Here is a 21,566-nt window from a genome sequence, read left to right on the forward strand (position 1 = left end):
GCTGTAAATTGATGAATTTAGAAATATTTCATACCTGATGTAATCATACATCATGTAATGATTATTAATTTACTTTTCTGTCCACTCCCTATTTCTTACAGTCAGTGTCTCAGCTCTCTTGGGGGATCTGATGCAGGTGACCAGGTTCACAGAACACTGCGTTGGCTGCCCACAAATCAAGTAACTGGCACTTATGGCATGAAAGGGAGAAAGAAAAAAAAGAATTTTGTGAAGTTACCTGTCTGTGACGTTGTATCTCATGAATTTTCTTATTTAAGCATAAGAACCCCCATGTTTTTATAAATAAATGATGCAATACAAATTATAGTGATTGTGATTGGTGACATTACCACTGCAGAAGCCTGTACAAGGGTCTTCTGGACATATGCTGCTGTCACTGCTAAGGACAGGAGCTGACTGCAGCGTATCATTCATCTATGCAGCAGAGAAGGTGATTGACTGCAATCTGCTATCCCTACAGGACCTGTACACCTCCAGGGCCCTGAGGTGAGCAAGGAAGATTGTGGCTTATCCCTCTCACCCAGGACACAAATGTTTTGTTACCCTCCCCTCTGGCAGATAGCTGATGTCCATCAGGAATAAAACCTCAAGACACAAAAACAACTTCTTTTTGTCTGCAACTAGACTTATAAATAATGCCAGAGACCCCCATTTACCCTGCCTCCCCCACCCCACTCCCACAAAGTACAGAATGATCATCCCTGTACTATTCATCTGCATGCCTGCACAGCCCCATTCCACCATATCTATTTGACAGTAAACTTAGCTTGCCCATTTGTCTATTTGACTTGTTTATTTCTTACAAAACTATGTTATTTTATTGTTGTTTATGCACCAATGACACCAGATCAAATTCCTTGTATGTGAGAACTTATTTGGAAATAAATTAAATTCTGATTCTGAAAAAAAACCCCCCAAAAAACAAAACAAATCAGTAAAATAATGACTAATACATACAATCAGTCAAAAGTGAAGAGTTGCAGTTTACTTTTTACACTTTCTTCACCAACTGTTAATTCATTAAATACACCCAAAGTTTACAATAATTTATTTTTTTTTTTCTGTCAGGGAGCTTCATCTATACGTAATTAAGCCTTTTTTGACAGAAGGATGCACCAGAGTGTGTGTGTGACACCTTAGAAAATAGAACCCGGAGTGCAGCCCAAACACACCTTTCTGCTCATCTAAAAAGGACAAATTGTAGGTTTTTTTTGTTGCCAGTAGTTTGACTACAATTTTAAAGGCCATTTTTATATTTGCCACCCTGATGATTCTGAAGCCATCAGACTCACCACTTCATGACGAGGGCTTTGAGGAGTAGGTGGATCGGTCCTGCCCCTCTGATATCAGATATGTGAATATTGGACTCGGTGCTGATACTGGACCGGGTCCGTCCCTACTGTGTCCAAACATCCTGATCACTGAGTGCGATTCCTGTTCATACTCAGGGTAGATCTTACTGTCTTTGATTTAGGGTGACAACATGAAAGGTAAAGCGATTTTAGGTTATGTCTCTGCTGTAAAGTTTTGCTGAAGTGTTGGATCTGTGGAATTTAACAATAACATGAACACATTTATCTGGATTTGAGCAGAACTGAAAAGAGAACTGTGACATGCAGCATGCACTCTGAGCAACGGACTCGGCACAAACTCACTTCTAGCCCTTGCTGCTCCAGTCAGAGACGAGGAGGGTGAGAGGGAAAGGAAAGACAAGGGAACAAATGACAGAGGACAAGATAAACCACATGTCAAAATTCAACATGATCAATGGAGCATTTGTAGAAAACACAGAAACATGGTGTGGGGATTTGCCCCGATGACCACATTAACAACTTTATCCACATGTATGTACTGTCACCACCTCCAGCTTCCAGACACACAGTTTGTGGTAATCAAGATAATTGTCCCAGTGGACAAACACCACTGAATGGCACTGTAATTATCTGTTTGGCTGAAACTCCATTAGAATATATCTTTGAAACCCATTGAAACAGAACCAGAACTGAACTAAACAACTGGAATCATCAAACAAAAAGCAAAGAAATATGTTGCCTCCACGGCATCTTTTACCTTTGACTTCAGTTTGACATATGAAAGTAATGTTTGGACATAAGCAGCACTGGACCCCACCCCCCAAACACCAGCAATAATACAAGTCTTGCTAAAATTTTTTAGCCTATTTTCTCTGAGATCAATATGTCAACTTTGACAGATGTCAGTCCCTGAGACCCACGTCTCCCCAGATAGTGTGAAGCAGATGGGAGTCTGTGATTCCGCCTGGATGGGAAGCAGTTCAGTGCCGGTTATGTCCCCAACTAAGACTGGACACAGACAGGTAGCGTTACTGGTCTAGATTTTGGTAGGCCTGCTCCTCAGCCCACTGAGATGAAGCCATCCAGAACAGTTGCAGTTCCTTGAATGGTTGCTTGAGGCTAGATCCAAAAGTCAGCAGATTTCCATAGAAGCTCATATTAAAATGTCCAACTTTAGAGATGTTTACAGACTGGTACAAAAAAGCAAGCAAACAAACAAACAAGAAACAGTTTTGGTCTCTATAGCTAGATTCACTGTAATCAGTGGCGTTTCTACACTGAATTACTCCCTGGGCGAGACCCCCTCCGAGCACCCCCACCCCCCCAAAAAACCCACAAAGTTTTGTACAAACAGACATTTTTATTATGTTGTTATTATTTTTTATATTTTAGAAGTGCCCCTAAAAGTGCCATTGAAACTGACATCAAAAGACCACAGGCTACAATATACCTCTTATACAAAACCTCCATGAATTGTAAATTTGAATACACACGCTCTTACATGCTAAATATCTGTCATTAGACGCTTTATTAATCTGTCTTTCAGGGAGGAACAATGAGCTCCTTTGTTACTGCCTCCAATTCTCTTCTTGGCACACTTTTATTTATGACTGGTTAAACTATGCTTTGTCACAAAATAGAGTTGTAGCAAATGGCAAATATTTGTCTTTGAAACTACCTACAAATATGAAAATACACAGCTAATTACAGGCCCCAACGTTAACCCAAATGATGGACATAAATAATAACTAAACTTGGAACAGTTTTGTTACAAGCATGAGTCATTCTTCTGTTAAAGCATGTGTTAATTTTACACACATTACCACGTTAATATTTGACATTTCTCCCCTAAAATATCCATCCAAAAAAATAACAGAAATTTATGTTTGCACTAGTTAAAGAATTATTTTATTTCCCTGTAACTTTATTTCCCTGTAACTCTGCTTCAGCCAATTTACTTCACAATAAATAATTTACTATTATTATTATTATTAGTAGTAGTAGTACATCCCTCTGACAAAGTGCAGTTTATGCCATTTAGCAGTGTGTAAAATAATAATTTTAAAAAGCCTGACATTTTCTCTGACCATTTTGAGTAGAATTCTATGGTGAAATTAGATCTCGGGTTTGTTAAGACTGAATTATTGTAATATAAACAAACCAACTTAGCAAGCATCATAGCAAGAAGGCTAACAAACTACCACCAAGACTAGGGATGCACCGATACCACTTTTTTCAGACTGAGTACAAGTACGAGTACATACATTTTAGTACTCGTCAATACCAAGTACCAATACGAATACTTAATGATACCATTACAGTTTTATTATGACTCTGAAAACATGTTTCAATCATCAGTTGTTCCTTACTTTTTGACTGTAACTGTGACAAATATCATTAGCTTAATTTTATTTACAAAAATTTCACTTAAATCATGTAGCATCACTTTTTGACTCCAACAAATTGTCCTTTAGGGCCCCTTCACACATAGTGCAAATTTGGTCAAACTGTGCATGAAGTGCGCATGAAGCAGGAATTGTATGCAATATGTAGCTGCCTCTAACACCTGTTGCTACAACTATTCGCACACACCAGTGGCTGAAAGACAGTGTGCGCTGTGAGCCCATCAAACCCTTTCGCTGCAGGTGTCGGTCAAATTCCAAGTAACAAGCAGCAGACGATCACTGTCAAGCTGGATGTTAAATTTGTCTAAGTGCCCCACGAGTGTGGCTTTGCGAATAGACACAGTGACACGGTGTGTGCGATGAACTGACAGGGGGTGTGTCCGCTGACAGGAGCAGCTGTGGAGATCTGTGGTTCTGGACGTCATGGGTGGGGAACACGTACCGTGTTTGGATGGACATGAACTAACAACTGTTCACTGTGATGTGCGTGTCTGCTTGCTGTCATCATGTGGACATACATAAAAACACATATCACTGTTGCAATGGGCTGCAGCGAGCGTGTGCACGCCGCGCACATTATCAGGCTACCCCGGGTGATCCGGACTGGACCATAACACGCAGCGGGTGATCTGAATGTCATGCCACCCATGTGAGCTCTGTTCCACATGACGTGGTGTCTGTCCTGCAGCACATCATCCACAAGACATGCGTGTTGGCCAGGACATGCCGCCAGCAGATGTGGACATGATAAGAGCGCCCTGCTTCTCATTCATGTCATTTCATGAATGTATGTCTGTGACCATGGGTCATCTACAGAGGAACAGACAGATCATGGGCTGCATTTATATAGCACTTTTCCATCTGTATCAGATGCTCAAAGTGCTTTACAATTATGCCTCACATTCACCCCGATGTCAGGGTGCTGCCACACAAGGCGCTCACTACACACCGGGAGCAATAGGGGATTAAAGGCCTTGCACAGGGGCCCTTAGTGATTTTCCAGTCAGGCGGGGATTTGAATCCATGATCTTCTGGACTCAAGCCCAACACCTTAACAACTAGACCATCACCATCCTTGTATTGTTCGCTTGATAAGAGGGATTCAGTAAAATGCGGTGTTTTTATATGGTGTGTGGTTTTATTTTTTTAATATGTCCATGTCCTTCTTGATATCAGGCATTTAATTTTCCTACACCTTTTACAGGACAGCGATGGTAGCGTTTCTGACTGGCAATCAGAGCTTTTGAAAAGTGCAGATTTGAATACCGTAGGTGGCATGTATTTTTTATTTTTTTTATTTTCACAGCAGCGCAGCTCGCACAGTGTTCATGAAACTGTCGCAGCATGTATTTTTTGTATTTTTTATTTATTTTTCTTCACAGCAGCAATGTGATAATACATCGCGCAGCTGCTCGCACTGTGCAGAAGCATCGTGCATGCCTGCCCGTTGGCTCGATGTTTTTGTGATTCACTCATACGAGCTGTTCTGCTGTGAGTCGTCCTGAGTTATTCTTCTTCCTCTTATTATTATTATTATTATTATACGTATTCGTACTATGCGTGAAGTGGCCCTTAACATTAATTGTGTGTCTCTTAACAGACATGACAGTGCCAGACATCTCACTTAAATGTAACCTGTGGACTTCAGTACTACATAATATAAAACACCAGGAACTGAACTGAAACTGTCCATCATTAACTTTACTTACGTCTGTGAGGACTAAAAGCCTTTTTTGAAAATGTGAGGGCAGATTCTTTTTAATGAAAAGAAGCTTCTCTGTGTTATCAGCTATGAGACTGTTTCTGTTTTTATCTACAATGTGTGACACTGAGCTAAACAGCCTTTCACTCTCCACACTGTTTTTTTTAACTTTTAATTAAATACGTACAGGTAACATACACAAATACAAACCGTAAATGGTTTTTTCTCCAAAGATGGAACATGTAATTTTGCTGACTACGGTGTGCGTGCACACGCACACTGTGGTCTACAGTGTTGTGCGGCATTTCCGTGACACGCTGAGGCAAAACGGAGTAACATTATTTTATTTCTTCTTTGTGGATCATGGGATAATTACCTTGCGTTCAGACAGAATAGCCTGAAGCCTATGGTAAATGAGCCGTTAACAGGGAGCAGTGACTCAACTTCTTTCCCAAATTGTGGCTTGTGGAGGCAAGCGGAGGTTCCAAACACAGCGCCACAGAGTTTCCGCAAATGGACTACACCTGTAGTGCCCCAGCCGGTCTCCCTTTGGCCTGAACATCCACACAAAGGGCTGAAACTCACCAACTTGATGGACAATCTCCGCTGGTGAAACCGTGATCTGAGTTCTGATGGAGGAACTGACGCAAAGTGCGGTATCACAGGAACTTCTTTCAGCCACATGAAGAATTAAAGTATTTTCAGATGTCGTTTTCCATACTCAGGAGGTTTTGTGTGGATTATTTTTCTTCAAGATCTTATGATGATGAATTCCACTGAAACGAACAGGTAAGACTTTTTATTTACTGTGTGTGTGAATTTATTCTGCATGATGGACAGCAGCTTTTAGCCGATCAGTGGACAGCATTGACAGACATATTTCAACTTATAAGTGAATTAAATGTGTAACGAGAAGCCTGCATCCACCATTCAACAACCTCCTAAGTTTGCATTAATAAAAAGCCGTAAAATTTTTTTCAAAGATAGTTAAAGATCTGGGAAATATCAAGTTGCCAAAAGGAGGCTTTCCTGACCATAGCACAGGATGGCCAACTGTCATCAACCCCCACCACTAACTGGATTTAAGATTTTCTAAAGTGCATTCCTCACGGAGCTGTGAATCTCGTCAGCCTGAAACCAGATGTGCCAACTCCTTTCTCATCTAAAAAACACAGACCCCAGAAACACCTACTTTTCCCCCAAAGTCTAAACTCTGTCTTTACAACAAGATTCAAGTAAAATCGTACCACAGACGAACTGCAATCAACTTGGGAATCACACTGCAGTTTGTCTGGTTCAAATCGATGCAGAATTGAAAAATACAACATTTTACAATGAAATCCAAAACCTAGTCCCTTCCAGTCCGTGAACCAAAAGTGACCCCTGCTGGACAAAGTGGGGAAGGGCATGTAACTAATTATAAAGTTTAAGCACCTTTAAAAAGTGTAGTTTGCTGCTGTAAGAAGAAAAAAAAAGACGAAAAGGAAACAAACGTGATCGTTTAACCTCACACATGAAATTGATATATCTGTTGCTTTGTACTCTGATCATAGATTGCAGAAAGTTTATCTAATGTGGTTTTTCATATATAATCGTGTGTGTGATATCTCTAAGGACCTTGTTTACTAGAGTTTTGCAATACAGGACTTGCTTGGTTTGTAAGTGGGAATTTAAGAATAACAGACGCTGATTTATTATAAAACTAGACAAAGGAACGAAGAAGAAAACGACAGTACACAGAATTCTTGGGAGTGGAGCTTTTAATCCTTTAAAAGCAGGCGCCTCCGGGGAATCACTCTCTTGCTCTGCTTCCTCTTCTCTCTTCCTCCAGCTCTCTCTTCTTGGGTCTCGAGACGCTGCCTAGCCATCCAAATTTTTTTTATGACCCTTTGTATGTAATCACGTGCTGTGTAAACTTATTTCTTCTTTGTGCGTGTCAACAAGACATTACTTTTTCCTTTTTCTACAGATAACTTTTGCTCAACTTTTGTAAAGTTAAATGCGCAGGCGCATTTAACTTCCTTTTGTGATTTTTCAAATTAAAACTTTTTTCTTCTTGAACTCCAAATTCATCTCGCAAACATTTTTCTTACAAAGTCAACTATTTTTGTTTCGAGTTTTGTGATTTGATCCGGCTTCCAAAGATGACGACGAAAGACGAATTTTTGTTTTGGCAAATAGAAAAATAAAGACACTCAAGCCTTTATTCTGACGATCCAAGACTACAAGGGCTGCAGAGATAAAAACGTCCAAGTCAGCTGAGACGTCAACAGCAATTTGAACCGCCGCGCAAGTCACAGCCTAACAACGGAAAGCGTCCCCGGTAAGCAACGAAACCGGGCGGGGTGACCGGCAGAGTCTCTTTGTCAAGGTCCCTGAAGCAGCTGTGTGATGGACGGATCATCGACTGAAATGAGACGATTCCCAGCACATGACCTACGGAGACTGATCTGCACAGCATCCAAGTAAGACCGGGCTACGGTGTGAGATAAAAAAAAACAGAGTGGCTTTATTTTAATCACCGTCACTAACTATCTCACGTTAATAAATACCAAAGTAAATTTCCTGATGATTAAGATGGAATTCATTCTTAAACTCCCGCAACTAAACCAAATTATCTGAACATCATACAATAATTGCTCAGTGAAATTCATCATCCTCAGAGTGCTTACTGTGATATGTCCTGTTATTTAACTCCTGCCTGAGTTAAATAAATATCTTAAACGTGTGACATTGTCTGTGATTTTGTATGTTTTACAGAGGGGGTCAGACTTAACATGTAGAACTTGCGACTGTAAGATTAGAGACTGATTTTAATATTTCCTATCGACTGACCCTAAAATCTTCGATATTATAACCTTGTTATAATATCATTCAGTCATAGGTGGTGCCCCCAGTATTTGAGGAAAAATTATCCACAAGTGATAATTCCAAATATCCTAAAACACATATTATATTCTTCCTGATGCTACACATGAAAGCCTGTAAAAAACATAAATTAACTGCATCATTGTTTAAGCCACAGTGTTCAAAACGTATGAAAAAAGTAGTGGCTTATAGTCCAGAAATTGTGTGCGTGAAAATCCCACATTGAGAGGTTGACATCACACTGCTGGGAAAACAGAATCAGGTCATGGAGTATCGGAGATGTTTTATGAGTACAAGTATGGTAAAGGAATATGGGATCAGGCCGATACCTGATACTGGTATCGGGATCGGTGCATCTCTAACCAAGATGACTTCATTGCACTAATTCCATCCCCCCTGCCATTAGAGCTGGGGTGCCCGGATCTTGCTCTATCTCCCCCGTAAGTGGTCAAATCCCACGATATCACAGAGGGTTCAAACGAGACTGCGGCCTCCTACTGAGAGAGCAGCGTCAACTCATAACATGGCACCATTTTGCTTCCAACTGCGCTGAACTACTGAATGAACATTTTATGTTTTCAATGTTTTTTAAAATGGAAAATATGTGTATATACAGTTACAAGTACAGGGGTGTTGGTGGATATTGAAAGAGTATATGAAACTATGTTTCTTGGGATGATAATTGATGATAAAATAAACTGGAAGTCTCATATAAAACATATACAGAGCAAACTGTCAAGAAGCATTTCAGTTCTGAACAAAGTTGAATACATTCTGGACCACAACTCACTCCGCATTCTCTATTGCTCACTGATCTTACCATATTTACACTATTGTGCAGAGGTCTGGGGCAATAATCATAAATGTACAACACAACCATTATTCATACTGCAGAAAAGAGCTATAAGAATAATTCATAATACTGGTTATAGAGACCACACAAATTCACTATTCTTAAAATCAAAAATTTTAAAATTTCCTGATCTGGTTCATTTTCAAACAGTACAAATTGTGTATAAAGCAATAAACAATTTACTTCCTGGAAATATTAAAAACATGTTCTTTAATAGAGTAGGGGATTATAATCTGAGGGGGGAGTTTAACTTAAAACATCAAAGGGCACGTACAACATTAAAAGGTTTTTGTATTTCTCTTTGCGGAGTGAGGATGTGGAACAGATTGAGGGTGGAGCTCAAGCAATGTCCAAGCATGAACCAGTTTAAGCAGCGGTATAGTCACATGGTTTTTTTCTAGGTATAAGGAGGAGGAAGGATGTTGAGGGTTAGGGTGTTTTGTTGATCATTGTTTAGTTGTGTGCACTTTGTTTTTCTATCTTGTAAATATGTAGTATAAAATCACACGCATTGCATATGTATGTAGGTATGTGTATATATGTATGTATCTACACTAGAGATGTTTATGATGACGGGACTTGAGTTTGTGTTGTATTAAATGTTGTAGCATGGCCCAAGCAGAGGGTCACCCCTTAGGGTCTGGTCTGCTTGAGGTTTCTTCCTCAATACATCAGAGGGAGTTTTTCCTTACCGCTGTCGCCTGTTTGCTTGCTCTGGGGGTTGGTAATGAGTATATATCAATCAATCAATCAATTTTTTTATATAGCGCCAAATCACAACAAACAGTTGCCCCAAGGCGCTTTATATTGTAAGGCAAGGCCATACAATAATTATGTAAAGTAAGTATATATGTATGTTTGTATGTATATAAGGGGTGGGCGTTTATAAGCTTTGCTTCTGCTCACCTCCTTTTGGTCACACATGTCATGGTGGAATTGTCTTGTGTATCAGTTTTTTGTTACTGTTGAGTTTGTGTGCCAAATAAATTCATTCATTCATTCATTCATTCATTCAAAATCATTTAACCACATACAGCAACACATCCAGGTACAGGTGCTATCAAAATAAATATAAACATAGTGAAGCTATCAAGTTTACATTAATGTACAATTTATGATGACTTATTTCATTAATTTAAAGCCTGATGTATGCTTCTGCAGCTCTGTAACTCTGTGTCAAGCAATGACATGTGTGACAGTATTAAAGTTCTCCACTGCTGGATTATGCATTATTATGGATTAATGTGACCCTCAACAAGCTTTTCTTTCTACAGTCATCACCTCCAATTCAAAGGTAAGCTGTTCAATTTCCTATTTCTACCGACTCCGTGCTGTAAAGTTGAGGACATTTCTGATCCGCTTGTAATCAGCGTGCGCACTGCAAAAACTATTAAAATATGATGGCAGACGAAGAAAAGTGTCAAATCACAGGCTGTTGTGTCTGATTTAACAGGTGCACGTCAAGTTGCAGGCCCGAGTCTGCGTACAGTGTGAAAAAATAAACGGCCGGGCTTTTAATCACAGAAATTACTCAGGTCCCACTTTACTCAAATCGGCGAGTGTCAGAGCTGAACTTTAATTTGTACCTCTGTTACTGTGCACGTCCAGACTGGTCTGGGTTTTTAATGGAAATACATTGTGATCAGACTGAACATTTTATCCAATGTGAATGAAAATCCGTTATACAAAATCTGTTATTTATGGTGTTGGGACTTTTTTGTCCGGTGACTGTGAATATCCAGTTTATACGATGATGATTTTGGTGAGTTTTACTGTACATGGGACTGAACAATAAATTAACCTCGCAAAGCTTTGACAATGAAGTCTCTTCCATCCCACACGGCTGACTTTATTTTCCAAAATTTTTCTTCTTTTCAGATCTGAAGGGAATCGTTTCATCTTGAAGCCCTCATTGTGTCTATTTCTGCCTCCAAATGCACAGCAACCTGGCATTTTCAGCAAATAAATAAATAAAATAGCTGAATTTACATGCAGACAGATTAATAGCAAACGCTATTTTGGAACCAAGATGGCACCATGAGTCACGTGACCATTTTTTTTTTTTTGACTCATCATGTTGCCAATCTCTCAAGACACACTACTGTGAGTGCTTTTGGATGAGGGAGGGACCCACTCCCATGGAAGCAGCTGCTGCTCATTAAGGAGAAATACATGTTTTCAAATAAGTTTCCAATAACACCAGGAAAAGTCGCAAGATTTCTCGCTAGTCACTTTAAAAAAAAAAAAAAAAAAAAGCTGCTGGAGGGGTCTGAATAAACCTCTCTCTGACCGGCTGCTCTCTCACTCTCTATTCATGCGATCGACTGGAGTTGACCAGAGAAACTCAGAGGTGAACTGTCCCCCGCGCACCCCTCCCCTTTCTTTCACCCACTGCTTCTCTCAGACAGCAAACAGGGGTCCCAGCAGCCGCCTGCAGGGGGCGCCAATTTGACAATTCTACACACACTGACAAGAAAACCATTTTGCAGTGGAGATGATTTTTTTTTTAAAGTGATTGTGCCCACAGTACCACTCCCCCCATAAATGGTGCCCTGGGCGGTGGCCCGCATCGCCCGTACCAAGAACTGCCACTGACTGTAATAATATGTGTTGCTGTGTGGCTAATTCTCCTTGTGATCCAAATCTAATCTAAGTTGTCTGCGCTCCAGTGTTCTATTTCATTCCTCCTGACCGCCAGAGGGCGGTGCTTTAGCACCTGGATAACTACATGTGCGCAGCACAGAGGTCGAGAATATCTACCAACAAAGTCACACCATTGAATGTGACCTGGGTGACGTCACTGGTTGTCTTTATATACCAGACGCACCCAGTGCTTGCTTCTTTTCTACATTCTCGCATTCTTAGAGGTTGAGAACGCATTTAGCTGCAATTGCCGCTCTCGCTTGTAGCCTCGCAACCCACCTTCGGTTGGAGCTACGTGCACTGCACACGTCCTCCAGAGGGTGCAAGACACGGCTTCACCGTTTTTTCTATTCTTTGACGCCTGTCGTGAGTACACCTTCCTAATCGCCGGGTGCGCGCCTTGCCGCTGCCCTGCTGGATATTTTCCTCTGTGCACATTAGCTGTGTTGTTTCGATGAAAGCTGGCTATTTGTTTAGTTGTGTCGCTAACCCCGTTAACTACGTGGTAGTGTGTGTATCAGAACCAGTATAGTGTACTGTGTTGGGCTTGCCGTGAGTGTTTTCCACTCCTTGAAGTACTTTGTTTGCACTGCCGCCATTTGCTAAGTTTAACAGCTCCGCTAGCAGCTAGTGTTGTCTTCGTTGCTCTAAGTGACTTAGCACTTGGGCTGTGAGTTTTTTCGGCTGTGTGCATCGTGTTATTACTGTGGCTGTGAGTGTTTCACGCTCCGGGCCTTGTATTAGCTTTTACACTGTGAGTGTTTCAAGCTCCGTGCCTCGTGCCGAGTCTGCGGCTGGAGTGCTTCTCGCTCCGTGCCTCGTGTCGAGTCTGCGAGTGCTTCACGCTCCGTGCCTCGTGTCAAGCCGACGGTTGTGAGTGCTTCACGCTCTGTGCCTCGTGTTACTATTTACACTGCGTGTGATTCACGCTTTGTCTTTCCATTTGTAACCATCAGGGCTTGCGTTAGCCATCTGCACGCAGTCCACAATGTTGACAGGGCCTTTGTTGCATGGCTGTAGTACCTGTTTGGCTCCCTTGAGCCCAGATGATGGACATATGTTTTGCCCCTCCTGTCTTGGGATCGGACACCTGAGGGAAGCCCTGACTGGCGATGCCTGCCTTAATTGTGCCAGCATGCCACTGGCAGAGAGATCTGCTAGACTTGCGGCATTGGAAAGTGGAATATCTAGTGCGACTTTGGCCTCCAGCCCCAGGAAGGACCCAAAGCGCCGTAAACGCCCACATGCAGGAGCCCCTTCTGCTAAGAAGGTTACTCATGACCATGCTTTGGCTGAAAAGGTCGAACCGCTGACTTCTGAGTTTGCTCAGATTAAGTCCTTGCTTCTGAATCTACAGCCTAAGGATGCAGTGACAGTTCCTGTTGTCCCTAATGAGGCTGATCAGACCAATGTAGTTACTCAGCAGGAGGACGATGTCATGTCTATTGCTGCAACTGATTCCTTGTACATGACAAGTGACATAAACTGTGTGGAGGATGAGGATGAGAGGAGTCTTTCTCCAAGCCACTCATTAGTGGGCTCTCATACCTCCGAGGCAGAGTCCATGCCGCAAACTGGACCTGGACTATCCTTTGTCAAGCAAGCTGTTCAGTTGGCTTTATCCAGGCTTGGGGTCGACAATCCCCCTGCGGAAACCACCGCTTCAAGTGCCTTTTTCAAAGTCACTCAGAAGCCTGAGTTCAATGTTCCAGTTTCACAACCATATATCGAGGAGCTCCACCGATGTTGGGCGGACCCCAAATCATTGACCCATCTATCACAGGACTGCAGAGCCCTTAGCTCTATGTGTGATTCAGCGCAGTATGGTCTGAACCGTATGCCCGCCATTGACAGCATTATCGCGAACCTGGTTGTGGCTCCAGCTGATGCTGCTCGGCCGGATGCCCGCTGCCCACGCCCTCAGTGTAGGGTCACTGATGACCTCCTCACCAAAAGCTATGACATAGCTACTCGCATCGGTCGCCTAGGCAACTCACTGTCCCATTTAGCCCTTGCCCTCTCAAAGTCTTTGAGGGAGGCAGAGGTTGATGATGCTACGCAAAGTCTTAGTGATGCCTCACTCCAAACCTTTGCTTATATGTCCAGAGTGCTTGGCAGACTGATGTCAACCCTTACCATCACTAGACGTCAGGTGTGGCTTGCGTAGTCCCCCCTTTCCGAATCCTGCAGAGGCACACTCCGTTCACTGCCAGTTCTTCCAGGCCAAGTATTTGGACCTGCGGCCCAACAAACTTTAGAGCGTGCTGTTGAGGCTAGTAAATCTCGGCAACAGTTTGTTGACCTACACTGGTCTTCCAGACCTCAGCCAGTCAGACATGCTACAGCTTTTCACTCTACATCCAGGCTTCTGCCGACTCCCAGAGCTGCACGTGCTTTTGCAGTTGAGGGCCAGCTCTCCCAGCAGCCTGCCTTTCGTGAGCCTACGGGCAGACCCCCGAGAACTGAACGGTTTCGCAGAGCTTCCAGTAATTGCGCCCAGAGGGCCTCAGGGATGCGAGGCAGAGGTGGTCGGGTCTAACTGCCAATGTTTGGCCCCCAGCCGTTTTTCACAAAATCAACTCAGCCACTGGGAGGCTCACGTTCAAGACCCATGGGTCATTTCAACCTTGTTCGAAGGTTACAGAATTCAGTTCAGATGTCATCCTCCAAAGTTCAATGGGGTGAGAATGACTGTTGTTTCCAACTCAGTGCAGTCTGCTGCCCTACAACGGGAGATTTTGGAACTCCTAGAGAAGGGGGCCATAGAGCCAGTTCACAGATCAGACCAGCTCAGGGGGTTCTATTCAATTTACTTCATTGTTCCAAAGAAGGATGGCGGCTTTCGTCCTAACCTCGATCTCCGACGTCTGAATCGTTATATCAAAGTGCTGCAGTTTCACATGCTCCGCACAGTAGATGTCCTTCAAACTATCACACCAGGAGACTGGTTCACAAGTGTCGACTTAAAAGACGCCTATTTCCATGTGCCAGTGGTGCCTCATCACAGGCAGTTTCTCCGCTTTGCTTTTGAAGGTCAGGCATACCAGTTCAGGGTGCTTCCTTTCGGCCTCTCTCTTGCCCCTCGTACATTTACCAGATGTATGGCTGCAGCACTAGCCCCACTGCAAGCTCTTGGATTAAGAATCCTACCCTACTTAGACGATTGGCTTGTCTGCGCTCCGACTCAGGAGCAGGTGCACAATGACACAGCTCTTCTACTGAACCATGTCTCTCATTTAGGACTCACAGTGAACTTTGCAAAGAGTTCTCTTGTTCCCAGTCAACAAACGACCTTCATCGGCATTGCCATCAACTCCCTGACTATGACTGCATCGCCATCCCCGCAGAGAGTGGACGATGTAATTCGTCTCGGCTCACACATTCAACGGGCTGTGATGCTGCCTTTTGGTTTGCTGCTCCGGTTGATGGGCAAATTGACTGCAATGTCGCTAGTGGTACCTTTGGGACTTCTGTTCTTACGTCCCCTACAGATTTGGATCAACAACCTAGGCCTCAACTCGAAGTTGCATCAGCACAGGCTTGTACGACTCTCCAACCAGTGCCTTCTGCACCTCAAACCCTGGGGGAATGTGGACTTCATCTGCAAGGGTGTCCCTCTAGGCTCTGTTCCTTCTCACCGAGAGGTGGTTGTTACAGATGCATCACTCAAAGGTTGGGGGGCCGTGTGGAATCACAGGATGGTGAGGGGTGTCTGGAGTCCCCAGGAGAGACTCCAACACATAAACGTGCTGGAGCTTCGCGCTGTGCGACTGGCTCTCAAGCATTTCCTCCCAGCCCTGAGAGGAAGATATGTTCTTGTCCGGTCGGTCAACACGTCAACAGTCTATCACATAAACCATCAGGGGGGCACCAGGTCCAATCACTCATTGGCAGAAACTCGGAAGCTTCTCTTATGGGCGTTGCCTCGCCTTCAGAGTGTCAGAGCAGTTCATCTGCCCGGTGTACAGAACAGCGCAGCGGATTTACTCTCCAGACAGAAAACACCACCGGGAGAGTGGAGACTGAACCCGATTGTGGTCCAAATGATCTGGCAGAAATATGGTGCAGCGGAAGTGGACCTTTTCGTTTCAAGCACCTCGACACATTGCCCACGATGGTACTCCCTCTTGGAACCAGACAGCCCGCTGGGGCAGGATGCATTGGCTCACCCGTGGCCGGATTGCCTCCTTTATGCCTTCCCTCCTCTCCCGCTGCTGATGTTGACACTGCACAGGATAGATCAGAGCAGCCACAGGGTGCTGCTGGTTGCTCCATTCTGGCCTGGGAGGATTTCGTTTCCCATGATTTACAAACTCCTCAAGGGAGAACCTTGGGCTCTCCCGGAGAGGAAGGATTTGTTGTCACAGCTACAGGGGAGGATTTGGCACCCTCACCCAGAACGCCTTCAACTGTATGTGTGGCCGTTGAGGGGCCAGACTCCTTGTTAAGTTCTTGTGACCAGGCTGTTGTTCAGACTATCCTTAATTCACGTGCTGCTTCTACCAGGGCTTTGTATGACAACAGATGGAAGCTGTTTGCGCGGTGGTGTGAGAAACAAAAGTTAGACCCGGAGCATTGCCCTGTGCCTATTCTCCTCAAATATTTACAAGAACTGCTGGAGAAAGGACTTTCTGTCGCTACCTTGAAGGTTTATGTTGCTGCAATCTCTGCCCGGCATGTCTACGTTGATGGCCGGTCAGTGGGTTCACACCTCTTAGTGTGTCGTTTTTTGAAAGGTGCTCTACGTGTGCAGCCTCCAAGGCTTGCACGCGTACCTTCATGGGATCTTCCTCTAGTCCTGGAAGGTTTAAGCTTATCCCCTTTCGAACCAGTTGAAAGTGCTGATCTTAAATGGGTGTCAGTGAAGACTGCCTTTCTACTTGCACTGTCTTCGGCAAAGCGGGTGGGAGAGCTCCATGCCCTATCAGTCGCTGGGGACGGTTTGCGATGGAATTCTGACGGATCTGGGGTTACGCTGTGGCCTAATCCGTCCTTTTTACCCAAGAGAATTTCAACTTTTCATGTTAACCAGCCAGTTTCCTTGGCTGTGTATGTCCCGCATTCTGATCCAGGATTATCTGTTTCAGGTTCCCTGTGTCCTGTCCGAATGTTGAAGCAGTACATTAGTGCGACTGCCGGGATCAGGAAAACGGATGCCCTGTTTGTGTGTTACGGTGATCACAAAAGAGGCTGTGCTGTCTCAAAGCAGCGACTCTCGCATTGGGTCGTGGATGCCATTTTACAAGTATACAGGTCCAGAGGTCTTCAGCCTCCTAAGGTTACGTGCCATTCCACCAGAGGGGTGTCCACCTCCTGGGCTGCACTGAGAGGTGTCCCTTTGAGTGATATTTGTGCTGCTGCTACGTGGGCTTCGTCCTGTACCTTCGCCCGCTATTACAGACTGAATGTGGCCGCTCCTCCTGCGGTGACTTCGGCGGTGTTGTCTGCCTCCACTCCCCACTGCTGATGCGAGGTGAGTGTGACTCTTCGTGACCTTGTTGGTATTAAGTCATCCAGGTGCTAAAGCACCGCCCTCTGGCGGTCAGGAGGAATGAAATAGAACGAGAGTTACGAATGTAACTACGGTTCTATGAATTCCAGATGACCGCCAGAGTTGCTTGTCACTCAGAGTCTTGCAAGTTCATTCCGAAAAGAAGCGAGCGCTGGGTGCGTCTGGTATATAAAGACAACCAGTGACGTCACCCAGGTCACATTCAATGGTGTGACTTTGTTGGTATATATTCTCGACCTCTGTGCTGCGCACATGTAGTTATCCAGGTGCTAAAGCACCGCCCTCTGGCGGTCATCCGGAATTCATAGAACCGTAGTTACATTCGTAACTCTCGTTCCATTGAGTGAAATTTTCATGTTATTTAATTTTGTATGGTAATGGCATTCGCACTTTTAGTAGCTATCAGTATCTTGTGGACTGTTAGGGCCAGTTAATACAAGATTACTGAGGAAATAATTCGGTCATGACTTTAATTACCACACCAAAACAATCCGTTATGACAACCACTGCCCAGTCCATACGAATAAGCTTTAGTAAAACACCCAAACCATGGTTAGCCTGTTAGCTTTTAGCTTGCTCAGTGACTCTGAGGCGGGGCGTGTTCAGATTCCATTCCTTCCACATTGGTCACCCAGTAAAACATTTATGGAATAGCTGAGACGTAGGTGAAGAAAGCATGGCGACAACCAGAGCATGTTTGAGCTTCTAAACGGCTCTTCTGGGTCTCTATGGAAAACCTGAGGGTGAGGTCACGGAGGGTTTGTCCAGGATACACAATCTATGGAGAAATATACCAAACACTGTATACTCCAAACTGAGCTCCATCCATCAAACCTCTAACCAGTTCTGGACCATGTGCCATCTGAAGCGGCTTGCCTCTGGAACAGGTGAACTATAACTACAGTAAATTTCATACTTCTAAAATACAATCACTCCCAATTCAGTCATTCCTGATATAAAGTGAAGTCAAAGGTGTCTCACCTCAGCCTGTAGAGTCTCCAGTCGAGTCATGTGCTGGTTCGTAGACAAACTCTTCTCCCTGAAATCGTCCTGTAATGAATGGACCTGAGTAGACAGCTGCCTCTCCACTTCTGCAGCCTGGATGGAGAGAAACAGAACAAAATCCATGTTTGGCTCAAGTCTCGGTGCAATGACGTGTCTTATCGTAATCAGCCAAAATACACACACACACACACACACACACACACACACACACACACACACACACACACACACACACACACACACACACACACACACACACACACACACACACACACTATACAGAACTGTCATTTTTTTTTTTGCAGAGGCATAAAAATATATTTGAAATGCCCAAACATTCCCATTCCAACAAAACTGAAATGTTATCAAAAGAACCAATAGACTGAAAAACTCCTTTGTGCCTCAGGCTATCAGACTGGCAACTCCTCACTCAGGGGGAAGTTGTACAACAGGAAGACAGAGGACGGGACGGGTAGTAGCCAGAAAACCAGCAGCGAGCAGTATTTCTGGTATATATATATAGTCCATGAGCCACTCATCAATTTTGACCAAATCGGTACCACTTAAGGAGAATAAACACTTAGAATCCAGCTTCAGTGTATCATGGCCAGGGTGGTAGCTGTAGCCAGGGAGGGGTCAATAAAGAATTACACAAAGGTCAAACTTTAAAAATGCTCCAATCATGCTAAAAACTATATCACATTACTTGTCTGATCATAACGATTCCAAAAAGGTACAGTTTGGTCTATCTGTGATGGAATGGTCTGGAGTTATGGGGCAAAAACAGCAAAAATAGTGACAAAGGTCAATTTCAGCTTGCATAAGGGTCAAAAGTTAAAGTTGCTAAAATTCAGTAAAAAAAAAGATGCAAATCATTGGTTAATAGGGTTCTAATAAGGAATAGTTTGCACCATCTGTCATGCTTAGTTATCATGTTACAGGGCAATATATGTCACATGTCATAGAATCCAATAGATATTGACCTTGTTTGACCTTTTACCTTGGAGACCAAACATTCAGCACAGTCAAAACTATTCCATTTAATAATCCTTTTATTTCAACCAACAAATCAACCAACAATTCGCATCATTTTGTACTGAAATTGGAGCAACTTTAACTTTTGACCCCTGTACAAATTGAAACTGACCTTTGTCACAATTTTGGCTGTTTTTACCCCATAACTCCAAAACATTCCATCACAGATAGTCCAAACTATACCTTTTTGAAATCATTATGACCAGACAAGTAATGTGATACAGTTTTTAACATGAATGGAGCATTTTCAAAGTTTGACCTCTGTGTAATTCTTCACTGACCCCTACCTGGCTACAGCTACCACCATGGGATGGCTATCATACATTTTTGTGTAGGCCATGATATACTGAGGCTGGATTCAAAGTTTTGTTTATTCCCCTCAAGTGGTACCGAAAACCTGCTTGGCTCCTGGACTAATATGTGTATTTATATTTGCAAATAGTTTTTTACTTTCACTTTTGATACTCTGTGTGTTTCTTACCCTGTGTGCTGCTATACAATGCTGCTGAAACCTCAATTTCCCTGAGGAAGTCTTCCCAAGTGATTAATAAAGTTCTATCTAATCTAATCTAATTTCCTTAGATTAGATTCTATTAAAATTATTCTAATTTTTCCTGCTTTTAAATTCAGATAAAACTGAAGTTATTGTACTTGGCCTCACAAATCTTAGAAACATGGTGTCTAACCAGATCCTTAGTCTGGATGGCATTACCCTGACCTCCAGTAATACTGTGAGAAGTCATTTTTGATCAGGATATGTCCTTCAATGCACATATTAAGCAAATATGTAGGACTGCTTTTTTGCATTTGCGCAATATCTCTAAAATTAGAAAGGTCTTGTCTCAGAGTGATGCTGAAAAACTAATTCATGCATTTATTTCCTCTAGGCTGGACTATTGTAATTCATTATTATCAGGTTGTCCTAAAAGTTCCCTAAAAAGCCTTCAGTTAACTCAAAATGCTGCAGCTAGAGTACTGACAGGGACTAGAAGGAGACAGCATATTTCACCCATATTGGCTTCTCTTCACTGGCTCCCTGTTAATTCCAGAATAAATTTAAAATTCTTCTTCTTACTTATAAGGTTTTGAATAATCAGGTCCCATCTTATCTTAGGGACCTCATAGTACCATATCACCCCAATAGAGCGCTTCGCTCTCAGACTGCAGGCTTACTTGTAGTTCCTAGGGTTTGTAAGAGTAGAATGGGAGGCAGAGCCTTCAGCTTTCAGGCTCCTGTCCTCTGACACCAGCTCCCAATTCGGATTAGGGAGACAGACACCCTCTCTACTTTTAAGATTAATCTTAAAACTTTCCTTTTTGAAAAAGCTTATAGTTAGGGCTGGATCAGGTGACCCTGAACCATCCCTTAGTTATGCTGCTATAGACTTAGGCTGCTGGGGGGGTTCCCTTGATGCACCCAGTGTTTCTTTTTATTCACCTCTTTTTGCTCTGTATGCACCACTCTGCATTTAATCATTAGTGATTGATCTCTGCTCTCTTCCACAGCATGTCTTTTTCCTGATTCTCTTCCCTCAGCCCCAACCAGTCCCAGCAGAAGATTGCCCCTCCCTGAGCCTGGTTCTGCTGGAGGTTTCTTCCTGTTAAAAGTGTTGTGAAAGTGTAGTGACAATTTGTTCATGTAAATGGGGAATCTTCTTCACAGACTAAAGTTAATTATGGAGTTCCACAAGGTTCTGTGCTAGGACCAATTTTATTCACTTTATACATGCTTCCCTTAGGCAGTATTATTAGACGGTATTGTTTAAATTTTCATTGTTACGCAGATGATACCCAGCTTTATCTATCCATGAAGCCAGAGGACACACACCAATTAGCTAAACTGCAGGATTGTCTTACAGACATAAAGACATGGATGACCTCTAATTTCCTGCTTTTAAACTCAGATAAAACTGAAGTTATTGTACTTGGCCCCACAAATCTTAGAAACATGGTGTCTAATCAGATCCTTACTCTGGATGGCATTACCCTGACCTCTAGTAATACTGTGAGAAATCTTGGAGTCATTTTTGATCAGGATATGTCATTCAAAGCGCATATTAAACAAATATGTAGGACTGCTTTTTTGCATTTATGCAATATCTCTAAAATTAGAAAGGTCTTGTCTCAGAGTGATGCTGAAAAACTAATTCATGCATTTATTTCCTCTAGGCTGGACTATTGTAATTCATTATTATCAGGTTGTCCTAAA

The 21,566-nt window shown here is 43.1% G+C and overlaps 1 protein-coding gene across 2 annotated transcripts in view; it reads right to left on the reverse strand.

Moving 5' to 3' along the window:
• The window catches only part of bicdl1 (BICD family like cargo adaptor 1), a 137,683-nt gene that overhangs the window by 45,522 nt on the left and 70,595 nt on the right, over positions 1-21,566 (reverse strand). The window contains exons 3-4 of one of the 2 annotated variants that reach the window (XM_034169715.1): positions 18,299-18,415; positions 1,677-1,688 (exon numbers count right to left, since the gene is read on the reverse strand). In XM_034169715.1, the coding sequence (XP_034025606.1) occupies positions 1,677-1,688; positions 18,299-18,415 (129 nt within the window). The remainder of the gene's footprint in view (positions 1-1,676; positions 1,689-18,298; positions 18,416-21,566) is intronic. The other variant, XM_034169716.1, reaches the window with a different exon arrangement.

This window comes from Thalassophryne amazonica, chromosome 5 (genome assembly GCF_902500255.1).
Source record: "Thalassophryne amazonica chromosome 5, fThaAma1.1, whole genome shotgun sequence".
NCBI classification, from domain to species: domain Eukaryota; kingdom Metazoa; phylum Chordata; class Actinopteri; order Batrachoidiformes; family Batrachoididae; genus Thalassophryne; species Thalassophryne amazonica.